At 52.4% G+C, this 13,792-nt stretch overlaps 1 protein-coding gene across 1 annotated transcript; it reads right to left on the reverse strand.

The window, feature by feature from the left end:
- Positions 1-11,828: 11,828 nt before the first annotated feature.
- On the reverse strand, positions 11,829-13,749 carry LOC116601437. The gene is made up of 2 exons (XM_048722105.1): positions 12,493-13,749; positions 11,829-11,861 (listed from the first exon to the last, which is right to left on the reverse strand). Exons 1-2 carry the CDS (start codon positions 13,747-13,749, stop codon positions 11,829-11,831), a joined length of 1,290 nt encoding a protein of 429 aa, XP_048578062.1.
- Between the last annotated feature and the right edge of the window lie 43 nt (positions 13,750-13,792).

The raw sequence follows: 13,792 nt of genomic DNA on the forward strand, positions 1-13,792 counted from the left end.
CCAACAGCTAAACCGCTTTCTTGCTTCGTCATTCAAGTTGTCATTTATTACATTTCGTGCTTTTTGATTGGTCAGCGCCTTGCGGAAAGGTGGCGTGATTGGAAACCATTTCAGTGCTGGCCAATGAATCCTCTTCAAGGCTTTTGAATGACGGAAGCCAGAAGGCTATTTTAGCTCTGTTTGAATATCGTCGACGAGAGTTCGCAGAATATTAAAAACGGCAGTAAATAACTCCCACATTCTTTAAAAGAACTTTAAATCAAACTCTTGTATTTCGTATTTTTCGATTCCGTGCAGTGTGCCAAACAGAAATCATGCATTTCAACTGGATTGGCTCAAATCCCCAAAGACTCCAAGACCCTCCCCCGTCTTGCATTGATATATTTGATCACCTATTTCAAATAAGGTTGCACTCGGAGAATCCATGTGTCGTAACCCGCAGTGCTTCTTGGGTATCAAATGAATAATAAAAATAAGAGTAAATAGAAACAAACAAACGTTTAGAAAGCTTTAGTATTCTTGTTTATGTACCTCTAAACGTTCACTCGGCCTTTAGAGACCAGGATTCAGCCATTTATATGTTACCCATGAACCACTGCGGGTTACGACACATGGGGGGAGGGACTGGGGACTTTCATAGACACCAAAGACCACTTCGCGTAGATGAATAATTAGCAATTATTAATCTACGTCGGGCGGGGTTCGCGTAGATAAATAATTAGCAATAATCAATCTACGCTCCCGAACTCCTCGCGAATTTCTCGCAGCCTCTTTCTCACCTTTTCGCGCCTCTGGGAGGACTTTTCATAGACACCGGGGACCGCTTCGCGCAAATGGATAATTAGCAATTATTAACCTACGTCGGGCGGGTTTCTGGTAGAAAAGGAATTAGCAATAATTAGCAATTATTAATCTACGTCGGGCGGGGGCTTTCATAGAAATGGGGGTAACCCGCGCCGCGCCGCGCCCGCCGCGCCCCCCAGCCTGTTCTTCGTATGCCCCAGCGCTTCGCGCGGCATACCCAACGCCTGGAGTATGCCGTCTGGGGGCCTCCGCTCCCTTCGGTCCTCCGCCCGCCGATGCATGCAGCAGGCTCATCCTGGTGTCCCGCCTCCTCGCCCCCTGGAGCGCCTAGCGCGCCTAGCGCGGGAACCTTGCAATTAGACCCCCGTCTGTCCGAGCATTGGATTTAGCCGCCACCCTACGGAGCGTGGAATAACCGTTTTTCGGCCGTAAATTCAAAGCCGCTAGCGTGGCGCTTAAACCTCAGTTTTACAATCTTTTCGCGCGTCTCCAGGGACTTTCTCGGGGGCCCTTTCCTGCTTTTTTTCTCACGCGATGCGAGGCCGTGTCGAGCTCTGATAGTGGCCTTGAGCGCGTAGTATCTCTCTTGTTCCCGAAATATTAGCTGAAACTCTTCGTTTGAGATGTGCCTGTCTTGCAGAGCCTTAGAGACCAGCTCGCTGATCGAGTTTTTTTTACTCTCCGCTAAAACCATCGTCTCTTTGTGTTTAGCCACCTTGCTCGTAAGACCTCTAGAGACTACCCCTGCGCCTGCGCCCACGACACCGATCAGCCCAGCGACCCCTGCCAGCGGACCGCCGATCAGCACCCCTACCCCACTCAAAGAGACCCCCATCCCGGCGCTGGAAAGCGCCCCTGCAGCGATGCCGGATGCCACAGACACAGCATGGGTGACGGCAAAGGCGCGCTTATACTTTTTTTGCACCTGTCGATGATGCGTTACCTCGTTGTCTAGAACCGCCTGAGTGTCACATATTTTCTGGAGTCGGAAGCTTTGCACGTCGCCGCCGACGCCCTGCGTCATGTGCATACTGGGAAGCGAGGGGTATATGGCACCACCGCTAACGTCGCTATTTGCCATGCTTGTTATGTCGGACCTAGGTTAGCTCTAATACAAGGCGAACAGACTTGCCCTTAAAGTCCACCCGTCTACTGTAGTTATCCCTTATCCATATTTGGATACTCGAGACAAACTCAGAGGAAGATGCTGCGGCACAAACGGGGATGTCGGGTCCATAGACGACTTTCTCGTGCGGTCTCCCGCGGGTTTCTAGGCAAGCGAGAACGTTTGAATGCTCGCCTAAGGAGAGACATTGTGTGCGATCTACGATATCGCAGCAGATGTAGAGGGCCTCTATTTTCGGCAAAGCCACCTCAAGTGGGGGCCCCTCCAAGGGCAGTGCGAGGCCCCGCTCCCCCAACTGATCGTCTTTAGCCTCTAGGCCAAATAGTGCGCAAAGCTCGGCATTCAGGAACGCAACGCCATTGGACGTAAACGCGATTTCCCCCGTGAGGGGGTCCAGCTTCGCGGTCAGAATCTTGCTTTCAGCGCGGTTGATCGTTTCCACGATGGACTCGGCCGTGCGGTGCCCGGCTGGCAGAGTAGCGATGGGCGGGAGGGCGGATATAGTCGTTATCTGATGCTCCCGCTTGAGATTATACCAGCTGTTAAACAGCGAGAACTGCGGAGCGCCACGAAGCGTGGACGCCTTATCGGCCGCTCGAAGTAGAGCGTCTGTTCGACTTTGGTGAGCACAGTATGTAGGACCACCATTGTGTTGAACACAGCCCGCCTTCGTGTTTAATAGGACTGAGCATGGATTGGGAAGGCTGGCGGATGCTGAACGAGGAGGCGAAAGGGGCGGAAGAGACGAAAAAGGCGGCAACTGCGGCGGGAGCCTCTATAGCCGAACATATCAAACACGCTATAGCAGAACAAATCAAACACGCAAAATCCGGTTTCCCTAGGTCTCTGACCCTCGCGCAAAAAATGCTTTACGCCGTGCCTGCGACTGCCGTGGAGAGCTCGGCCTCAGAGATCACCCCAGTGCTCACGTGGCTAGAAACAAATCATTCACGACTAGGGTCCGAGACATATTCAAAGAGACAGTAGTCACGCACAAGTCCGCCAAGGAGTCTCGCCGGTGGCTATCGGAGCCTTCCTATGGGTGCTGGCTACAGCAACTCAACTTTGCGGTCTGCTGCGCAACCACCGGATGCGGCGTGTCCCTAACCGACCCCGCTTTCGCCGCGCTCCCCTCTGTCGTCAGGGGATTTCTAAGGTTTCACGTCTACTTCACCACTCGGAGGATACTCTACGAGCTCGGCGCCCCCCTGCCTGGCGACAGCCCGTTCACGCAAAACGATAACCCCTACAAGAAAGCCGCCTTCGAGCGTCTATGCATAGAGTTCGGTCTGCCGCGTAAGCCGGACTTCCGATGGAAAGGCGGGCGGAACCACGGGCTAGGCGATGTGTTTGTGTTCTTCCCGGGGGAGGGGTATCGCAACGTGCACGTGATCCGTGTCTACGACACGGCGGTGGACGAGTACCCGAGCCACCTCAATCTTTTTAGCGACGAAGGTGGGAAGTACAATAGTGGGAAGCAGGTGGGTTTCATACGCAACGACGACCACGGGGGCGTGCAATATAGCTGGTTTGCGCCTCCCAAAGGTGAGGTGCTGACGAAAGCAGGGATAGGAAGACTCGATTGCTCGGTCGAGGAGTTCGTCTACACAGTGCTTGGCGCGTAGGTAGGTGAACGTCCGTTCCTCCATCGCGGGGGCCGGCGGGCCGGCCATGGAGGCGCAGGTGGAGTTCACGAAGCTGCTTAAAGACGCGATCATAGAAAACGACATCGCTCAAAGCGTGCAAAGGTACCAGTTAGCCGTGCAGGAGGCCAAGGTGACACTGAGTCTTGCGGTCGCACCAGGAGTGTGGCTGATGCCGAGCGATCTGGTGATAAACAAGCAAAGCGTCGTGGGCTACAACAATAATCTGCATAAAGCCACAGACTCCATGACGCTTGGCGCAAACGCGATCAACACCGAGACAAAGCCAGTCGGTGCTCATAACATGGCCGGTGGGCATCCTAGGGTGCAACACGTGACTAATCCGAGGATTGACCGCGAGGTGCGAAGCAAGGCGACACGAAGTGTTGTGCACGCAGAGGGCGCGGCGCCTGCCCCCTCTTCGCGTATACGTAGCATGGCATCGCCCGGACCGGGCGAAAAAAGTGACCACACCGCCCTCAAGGCGGGGTTGTCGGCACTCGCGGTGGCCGCGGCGTATTACTTGTTCCGATGATTGCTTTGCATTCGACGAACCAAGAACGCGGCTACGGCTAGAATGAGCAGCCACGCATTCTCGCCAAGGAATTTCACCGCTTCTCCTGCAGCCTTAAATACGAAGTGTGCGATGCTGCCTACTAGCCCAGGGAGAAGCTCGCCTAGCTTTTTCCCGATGGCCTTAAGCCCGTTACCGACCCCTCTGGCCATGGAGGAGAGCGACTTGCCGAGCGACGTCACAATGGCCGCGATCGTCGTCGCTACTGCCAACCCGATAGCGGTGGCGGTAAAGCCGTACTTTTTGAAGATGGCTTTGATGCGCTCTCTGAGCTGCTTTTGGCTCTCGAGCTCTCTGTTTTCGCGTTCTAGTTCGTCAATCTCGGATAGCCTTTCCTCGTTGCGCTCACGGGCCTCTTGGCGGCGACTCTCTGACGTGTTAGGGTCGTCGATGGTCTCCCTGTCTGTGGTTGACGCCCCTTGCAGCTCTTGGACTCGTTCTGTGTTCTCCTGGATGATCGCGTCTATCTCTGCCACAGACCCCATCGCCAGGTTGAAGCCTTTCAGCTTCGCAACGTCCTGTCGAACGCCCCCGTTCTCATTGAACAGCTGTCTTGGTTTAGTCCAACCTCCTTTGTCGAGGTTGCGAAGCTGTATTAGCGTCTTTCCCCTCTGGTCTGACTGGAACCGTATCAGATTCTCGTTAAGGTATGGGTATTTCTCCCTGAGGGACTGGAGACCGAGTCTTGTCGCTGCACCCTCTGTGGTGACAAGGTTTCAGCGGTCGTTTGCGTCCGGGCCCCCAGCGATGACGTGCCCGTCATTGGGATCGTAGCCTCGGGGAAGTCGAGAGAGATGGTAGGCAAGGCCCTGACTCACGACTACGTCAAACGCATGAGCGCCGAGGAGGTGAAGAAGTACGAGAAGCGATACGAGACCGCTCTAGCCAGCCGGACTACAGACGCCCTGGCAGACAGCTTCCTGAAGCTTACGACCAAGCTAGTAGGCATGACGCTGCCGATATACAGTGTGGTCGATCTTCACAACGACTTCGTGTCCGACTACATCATCAACAACGAGCTCCGGACATTGTGCGGAAGCCTGTCTCTACAATGCGGTCGTTTGATGGCTTTAGCCGTCGGGGCGTTACACGTAGCACGTCATGTGAACACCAACGGCGCTGACACGCGGTGTCAACACGAGGTAGCAGTCGCGGACTCACCAGATGGCGAGTCTGCCATGACGACTTTAGAGTAGACGCTCATTTGAAAGCTTGCCACTTCTTTAGCAACCAAATAGTTGCATTACAAATGGAGGAACCTCAAGGAAGTACTAGTGCTCAGCGACCCTACGGGTCAGCGGAACCTGACAAACAAGCTGCGGAACAAACTGCTCACGAACCTGCACGTACGCCTTCGGCGTTGGTGGAGAAAATCACGAGCCCCGAGCCACCCGCGACCCGACCTAAACACCCTGGACGAGTCGAAGCTGGAAGGCGCTTGGCAGAGTGGAACCGACTTAACAGAGCGAAGAAGAAAGCTGTGCAACACGTTGGGTCGCCGGTTGCTAGCGAGTCGCAGGGACGCGAGGGCTATCATGCCAAAGGCATACACACACCAGTCCCGGAAAGCAACTCTGCTTGGTCGGCCAGCTCGGTTATCGGGGTCGCTGGTCTTCTAGTGTCATTGATCGGCCTATGCAAATCTTGGCTGTTAGCCATGGAGTAAGCAGACATTTAAACAAAAGGGCCCCACCCATATCCGCACGTCCGTGCATCGCAAAGTCGATGACGCAGCAAAGCAAGATTACAAAGACCATCACCAACGCCCGCAGTCATAACCGGCCTCGTCGCCGGTATTGGCTGGGTTGGGCGCAAGGTCTTGCGCGAAGACTTCACCAAAGACCCCTCCGCAAATGCCATGAACTACGCAAAAATGACTGCCGCTGTTGCGGGTGCTGTCGCTTTGAAGGGTTGACCAGAAGATCCTGCCCATGTAGTCTTGCGTAGGCCACGTATTAGACTCGTGTTCACGCACTAACCCTACGGGTCAATCACACACTACTCTATGGCCTTCATTGCAATTTTGGTTGGTGGCGCCGTCCTAAACGCGACTGCATTCGTTGGTGGCAACTACCTCGCAAAGTTCCTGTCGAACGATGAGAGCCCTGCCTTAGCTGAGAAGGAGAGGCACGACAAGGCCCTCGGGAAATACCAACGAGACTATGGACGCTACCAACAGCGGCGACAAAAAATCCTCGATTGGCAAGCGCAAAGTCGCTAGAGTAGGGCTCTCGCAAAGCAAAACTTAACCGACACTGACTACGCGCTCAAACTCTACTAGCAGACCCGACCAAAACAATCCCTGGAGTCGATGCGGGCTCCTGAGCTGTCCAAATACTACATCCCCAGCATAACGCAGAAAAACGCCGAGTTAACGTATATTTGCGCCAACGCTCTCGCCATCGGCTACACAGCTAGCCGCCTGCTGTGATTGACCCGTAGGGTCAGATCTAGGCGGCCTTTTTCCATATTGCGCGTATACGTATAAGATTATTGCAGACCGGTTGTGGAGTGCTATGCACGAGGTAGCAGCCAATGCTAAGCGAAACGAGAGATGGGTGGATTATGTAGCTTTGGTGACACTGCTAACCGAAGTCTCGAGTTGTGGCGCGCAGACAGGGAGTGCGTTAAGAGACTCGCCAATGCCGTTCTCCGAGGGCCTACCGACCTCAGAAAGACCGAGCGATTCGCGCGGCACTACCCGAGCAGACAGCAACTGCCTGTTGGAGACTGATACACCTGTTGCAGTACATTGCTGACACGTAATGGCGGCGAAGCGCATGTCCGACGAAGAACTCAATGCGTTCCTTCGTCCTTTATACTACGCTAGAGGTGGCTTCCAGGGAGTGACCGCTCTGCATGCCAAACTTCCCAAGGTCTCAGCCTCCATAGATCGAGTGCGCAAGTGGGTAAGCTCGCAGCCCGTCGGGGGCTACACACCCCCTCCTCCGACTACCTACGCCCATTTCTCGGAGCAGATACCAAACCGTATCCACCAGTCGGACCTACTATTCTTGCCAACCGACCGAGGGTACAAGTATGCCCTGACTGTCGTTGACGTTGCTTCACGATATAAAGCCGCCCGCCCACTGAGGACTAAGAACGCGGACGCTGTCTCCCGCGAACTCGCTGACATCTATGCAGAGGGACCTCTCACATGGGCTAAAGTCCTCATGGTCGATGACGGCACGGAGTTCAAGGGTGCTACCACAGAACTCTTAACAGACCACGGGGTGGAGGTCCGACGGGCTGAGCCAGGGCACCACAGGAGCCAAGCTTTTGCCGAGTCTTTCCATCGCTGGCTGGCACAGCGCCTATTTCGTGTGCAGTACTCGAAGGAGCTTGCATCCGGCGAAACAAACCGCGAGTGGGTTACCGCTTTGCCAATCGTCATCTCGGACATAAACGCACCGAACACTCGCATGACTGGCTTTGCGCCTAAGAACGCCATAAAGCTGAGGCGATTGCCTCTCAAAGCCGAAAAGCCTCCCCTAGAGATCCCCTTAGAGGTCGGAATGGAGGTGAACATCGGCGTAAACGAGGAAGACCTTCAGGACAAGGGCCGACGGCGAGCGACGGACCCGCGGTGGACGAGCAAGGCATACCAATACTAAAGAGGGTTATGGAGCCCGGACAGCCAGTGATGTATTACACGGCGTACTCTTAGCACGGCTTCACGCGTTCGCAGTTGCGTGTTGCGTGATCAGTGCTTGTGCCTTCTATTGCAGCTGAGGCATGTGAGTCTGACATTCCACTTGTAGTGACCCTGACTGTCGTCCAGCCGGTCGATACTGAAGCATTGGGGATGGCTCTTGGTGTATCCCTGAAACAGAAGCTGAGTGCCACAGACCGTGCACTTCGTTTCCGCGTCAGCAATCATGCCGAGTACGTGGTCTGCCGTTAGAACGTGGTGCGATCCCCTGTACTTTGTGCGACCCTTTTGCCTGTCGTCTATAGCGTATCGCTTGATTCGCGCTATGATGAGCTTTTCACTGGGCGTAGCCTGCAGTTCTGTGGGAACCAAGGCACCGGGGGCGTTATCGGGGAAATCACGTGGACTATCTGGTCGGCGTGCCGCAAGCGGGAGATGCCGGTGTATACAGCATTCGTGATCCAGCCCTCTAAGCTGTGGTCTATGATAAACAGACGTCTTGGAGTCTGGATAGTCTTGCCCTGCACCCGCTGGACAGTTCCCCAGCCCGCACATTTCCACTCGAGGGGAAGCCCGTTAAGGACCGCGTCGAGAGGAACCTCGACTACTGTGCCTTTGTATGCGTCGACCTCCTCACCCCTTTTGCCTGGCACGGGCACTGGCCGCCCTTGCTTGCGATAACGATGCACGACGCTAGGGTCGGGGTCAAAGCGGATGGTTACTGGCAATCGGGGGTAGTTTTTCCTGTGGTGCTCTATCAATCGCTGCTGTACAAGAGCCCCCATCTTGTTGGTCGAGCACACCAACATATCGTTTGGGTGGGCCTGCTCGATTGCCGCGTCGAACGCTACTCCATCCCACTTCTCTCGAAACACCTCAAGCTGTTGGGAATCTGACCGACACCAAATCCGGTCCTTTATGTCGTGGAGCCCGAAGGAGGACAGGCCGTCGCATGTACTGTACGGTTTTTCCGCAGTCTTCACATAGGCAGCGGTAGTCGGACTCGAACCAGCGGATGTTCCCTTGTGCCCACTCCTCGAGCATATCGTGAGGCCCCTCTTTATCTCCCCAGGGCGGGACCTGCCCATAGTCGCCACAACACACTACCTGACACGGCCGCGTGGCGAGATACTCTAGCGCGTAGCACTTCAATCTGTACCTTACAGCTCTCCTCAATTATGATTACTTCTGCGAGACGGTCGAGTTTGTGTCCAGCTCGGAAGGTCTCCACTCCTCTATCGGCTTCTCCGCTGGTATGCAGAGGTAATGGTGGTAGGTTTGAGCCTTCACCGCCAGGCGCGGGTTATTGCGATGGTCATGGGCGAGGTCGTTCTCGGGAGTGAGCACCACAACGTTGCGGCCGCGGAACATGCTCACCGCCCACTCGGTCTTCCCCGATCCTCCTTGGCCGGCTAGATACATCTTTGCAGAGGTTGCGGCCACTAGATCGCACGGCAGACTCGGCGCTGTGCTTGACGCTGTGCTTGAACCTCGCTCAATGGCCGTCCCACAACATCCGCGATACGATACACGTTCGTAGGGAAGCCGTATTTCCGTACCACATCAATGGCGTCCGAGGCAACGCCGGAGAAACTGTCCTCGCACCCTAGGTACGCCGCACGCATGTCGATGTGCGCATGGGGCTGCGCCCCTAAGTTTTTCTTGCTATTCCACACTTTGTTCTCAACCTAAGCCGCTTGCCAGACGTCCCTGTATTTAAGAGGCGTCGGCCTGATGTTCTCTCTTTGGGTCCACTTCTTGAAACGATATTTATTGCGCCGCCCATCGAGTGCGTAGCTTCGGTGTACTCTTGGTAGGCTGGGTGATCATCAGGGAGCCATTGAGGATCCTGCCCAGTCTCGTCCGTAAACGCCCTGTCGATCGCGACGCCATCTCTTTTCGATCGGTATAGCTTCCCCTCGTGCGCGACTATAAAGCGCCCGCATAACCAGATCCTCGTGCTTCTGGGGATCGCTCTGTTTATAAAACGAATGAGCACCTCTCGCACTTTTGCCTCGCGCGTTTTTGTGGCGGCACTGGTTAGAGCCTCCTCCTGACATAACGAACGAAGCTCACCCTCAGCTTCGAAGTCTAGGCCGTGGACTCTCGTGATCGCAGGTGGTTAAGTCGGAAGCTCCGCCCAGGCGTGGTTATTGTGGCAAGGGATAGTGACCCTCGCCCTAGTCTTGCACTTCCCCGAGTCCCACATTACGTTGCCCAGGGCGTCCACGGCTACTAGCTTTATCTCGAGCTTTGTTTCCATCTCAAAGAGGTCTTCTTTGGTGCATCCCTTTGCAGCCAGCTTCTTGTCAAATCGCTCGGGGATCTTGCCTCGTGTCTTGGTTAGACCAAGGGAGCGTGAGGTACTGCGATTCCTCAAGAAGGCGCAACATAACTCACAACACAGTTAGAGAAGGCGTCACTCCCCTCTAGCTCAAACACTTGCCCAGGCTCCCAATTTTGCTCAGGTAAAGGGCGAAGCTCGTATCTCAGGTAAACGAGGTACTCTCGTCCTTTCTCCCAAATACCCGCATCGATACCTTCCAGGGCGCCGACTGCGATATGGTCTCCTCCTTTGACTAACGACCCACCGATCCTGTGCTCCGAGCGCCCTTCCTCCTCCGTGATTGGCGCCAATGGCTCTGCAGGGGCCTTACCAACGACCGTGAAGAGTCTGTAACGCTGGTAGGGGGTCTACCATCTCGAGCACCAGTGGCAGCACTGCGTTTGCCCTCAGAGACTCTCGCTCGTGCGAGACCCACAACACCGAGCCATCGTCATTGATATCAGGTCCCCGCATAACCGGCTTTGGAGCGATGACCCCTGCTTCACCAAGATCCCGTATCTCTTGGTAAACACCGGCGCTTATGTCTTGGCCCCGTAGAGTGGCATCCACGCTTGGGAACCAAAGATGGGCGCCGCCAACGAAGAGAGAATAGTACCTATCGGGATCTAAACCCTTTGGGCCCTTTTGCTCCAGTAAAGGGTCGAACTCGTGCCAGACTTCCTCTGGCCGCGCTTTCGCTGGTATGAGCGGCTTAAGCAGCTTGAGTTTGACATCCTCGGGAATGTCCTCGTCCAGGATGTTCTGGACCAGTCCTGCCAGTACGGCGGCGCCTCTTTGTCAGGCATGCTATTGAGAATCTCCTCTATGTAAGCGTCCATGTCTTTGTATGCCTTGTGCCACCCAGTCTCTAACTGCCCGTATCGCAGCCCTGCCAGTACGGCGGGCGCATCTTTGTCAGGCATGCTATTGAGAACCTCCTCTATGTAAGCGTCTATGTTTGGGTATGCCTTGTGCCACCCAGTCCCTAATTGCCCGTATCGCAGCCGGCGGGACGAGTGTTTGGGTATGCCTTGTGCCACCCAGTCTCCAATTGCCCGTATCGCGGGCTACGATATCAGACAGGACAAGTGCGAACCGTTCCCGAGCGCGCCTCTCGGTGCCGCGCATCCTCTGCCCTACACGATTCGCTCCGCAGGGGCGACACAACCGCGTCTCCGACTGCATCCCAATGCCGCAGATCCTGCATGGCACGGGGAGGGAGCTGCCCTTACGGAGCCTTTGGATAATAATAATAATAATAATAATAATAATAATAATAATAATAATAATAATAATAATAATAATAATAATAATAATAATAATAATAATAATAATAATAATAATAATAATAATAATAATAATAATAATAATAATCTTTATTGCCTTAGATAAATCAACATGTCTAAGTTTACAAAATGTAGGAGAAACCGATTATAAGTAAATGCGCTACATCAATTATATGTCACTATATTTAAAGACAAGCCTATTGACAAAAGTATTTTTGAATCGCTCTGAGTGAACCCTAGGATAAATCACATTTCTTTTTCTGAGGTTGTATTTTTGGTCTTTCTTCTTAGGCAGGATTTTGCTCAGAGGATATTCAGGTTGATCTAAGCGAGTACGATAAATCTTCTTATCTGCCTCCTCTAGAAGTTTACGGATGTTTACAATGTTTGAAATGTATTTCCTTTTAAAGCATCTCTCTAGGAAGTTCTGTATGTTTGTGAGATCCGAGTCTGAGGCACCAAAAACGGACAAGCCATAAGTGAAATTAGGAAGGACAATAGACTTAAAGAGGTGATCGAGTTCTTCTTGACAAATTCCTTCCTTTCTTAAAGATCTTAAAATGTAAAGACACTTATTTGCCTTTGTTAACTTGGAACGCACATGTTCACTGTATTTGCCGTTAGACTGAAAGGTAATCCCTAGAATCGGTAATACCGAACATTGCGGAATGTTGTTCACTAACTCGATATTCTGATTACACCCTTTCTTGCGGAAAACTAGCTCTTTGCATTTAGATGAATTACATACCATGCCATTGTCCTTTGTCCAAGTTAAAAACAAATCTACTAAGTCCGTGCGACATTCGCCATTGGCCCAGACAGGAATAACAATATTTGAGTCGTCAGCATATTTAAACAGAGCGGGCTGATTACATAAATTGATTTCTAAATCATTGATAAATATGTTAAAAAGATACGGGCCACTAACGCTGCCCTGCGTTGTACCTCGATTTACACATTTCCAATGACACTCAAACCCATTGTATACCACGCGCTGTTGGCGGCTAGCCAAAAAACTCAGATACCAATTAACAATAAAGGGACTTAATGGTAATTGTTTAAGCTTACATGACAAATTTACGTGTTTTACGCTATCGAACGCTTTGGAAAAGTCCATCGCAAACAATCTGACGGCTTTGCATTCCGGACTATCTAGATAGCCGTAGACCGAGTGCTGCATGCATAGTAGCGCGTCTGTGCAACTCCCGCCAGTTCTATATGCAAACTGAGTGGAACTCAGAAGTTCTTCTACGGTTTCTCGCACGTGAATGTTATAAACAGCTTTTTCGAAAGCTCGGGCGATAACAGGCGTGATGTTGATTCCTCTGTACTCGGTCTTGCCCTTTGGTACATCCACTTTAGGTAGGGGGGTTACATGGGCACGTTTCCATGACGACGGCCAAACACTTGATTCAAGAGACCAGTTCCAAATCTTGCAGATGATTGATGTAAATATTTCTGCGTGTTCTTTCCATATCCAAGATGGGATGAGATCTGGTCCGGTTGCAGTGTTCTTCAAATGCTGCAGACATTGCCATACGTATCTTTCTGAGATAACCGGGGCGTGGTCTTCACTATGGACTTCGACCAGGGTGGGCTGCTCATACGCTGTGTCCCAACAGAGGTTCGCAAAGTAGTCATTGAGTTCGACTAGTGACTGCTCATCAAGCGAGACCTTAGCTGAAGAACGTCGGCGCTGTGAGAGGTTATCAATGTGCCTCCACCAATCCCTCGAGCCAACTGGTGCTTGCAAAATATTCTTTCTGTTTTTGCAAATAAGATCACTGATTTTCTTGTTGATCTCTTTAAGCCGATCCGTATTATTTGGTCCTATCTTTGATTTTGTCTTTAACAGGGACTTCACCAAAGGCGTCATCCATAGCGGATCACGAGATGACATGCGCACAGTCTTGAGTGGCATACACTTTTCCAGGTTGTCATGAATAAGGTTTTCTAAGTTGCGAACGGCTTCATTAACATCATTACTCTCTAATACACTATCCCATTTTTCTTCTGCCAGCGCTAAATATAACGCTTCTTTTCTGTGTTTCCTGCAGTCTCGAATTTTGATCGTTTTTCGAAGAGGTTTTAATTTCTTCCCTGCTGGCAAGATAACTGCCGTGTGATCTGTTTTGATTGATATGTTGTATGGAATGCACTCCCCAAACAAGTCCGGTCGATTTGTAAAGACGTTATCTAAATAGGAATCACCTCTAGTCGGGAAAGTCACGAGGGCATTCCAGCCCGTCAACATACACAGCTCTTGTACATCAAGTTGATTAACATCGCCACCAATAACAATGGTTAGTCCTGGATGTTGATCTAGCGCATTGTCCATCAGGTTTACAAGGTATTGCATAAAATCCAGGGTCCGGTAGGTT

Source organism: Nematostella vectensis, chromosome 14 (genome assembly GCF_932526225.1).
Source record: "Nematostella vectensis chromosome 14, jaNemVect1.1, whole genome shotgun sequence".
In the NCBI taxonomy this organism is placed as follows: Eukaryota; Metazoa; Cnidaria; class Anthozoa; order Actiniaria; family Edwardsiidae; genus Nematostella; species Nematostella vectensis.

Coding starts and splice junctions, on each gene's coding strand:
- LOC116601437 (XM_048722105.1), bottom strand. CDS start 13,749: ATGGACAATGCGCTAGATCAACATCCAGGACTAACCATTGTTATTGGT. Junction 11,862..12,492: donor CGTTCGATAGCGTAAAACAC/GTAAATTTGTCA, acceptor TTGGTGCCTCAG/ACTCGGATCTCACAAACATA.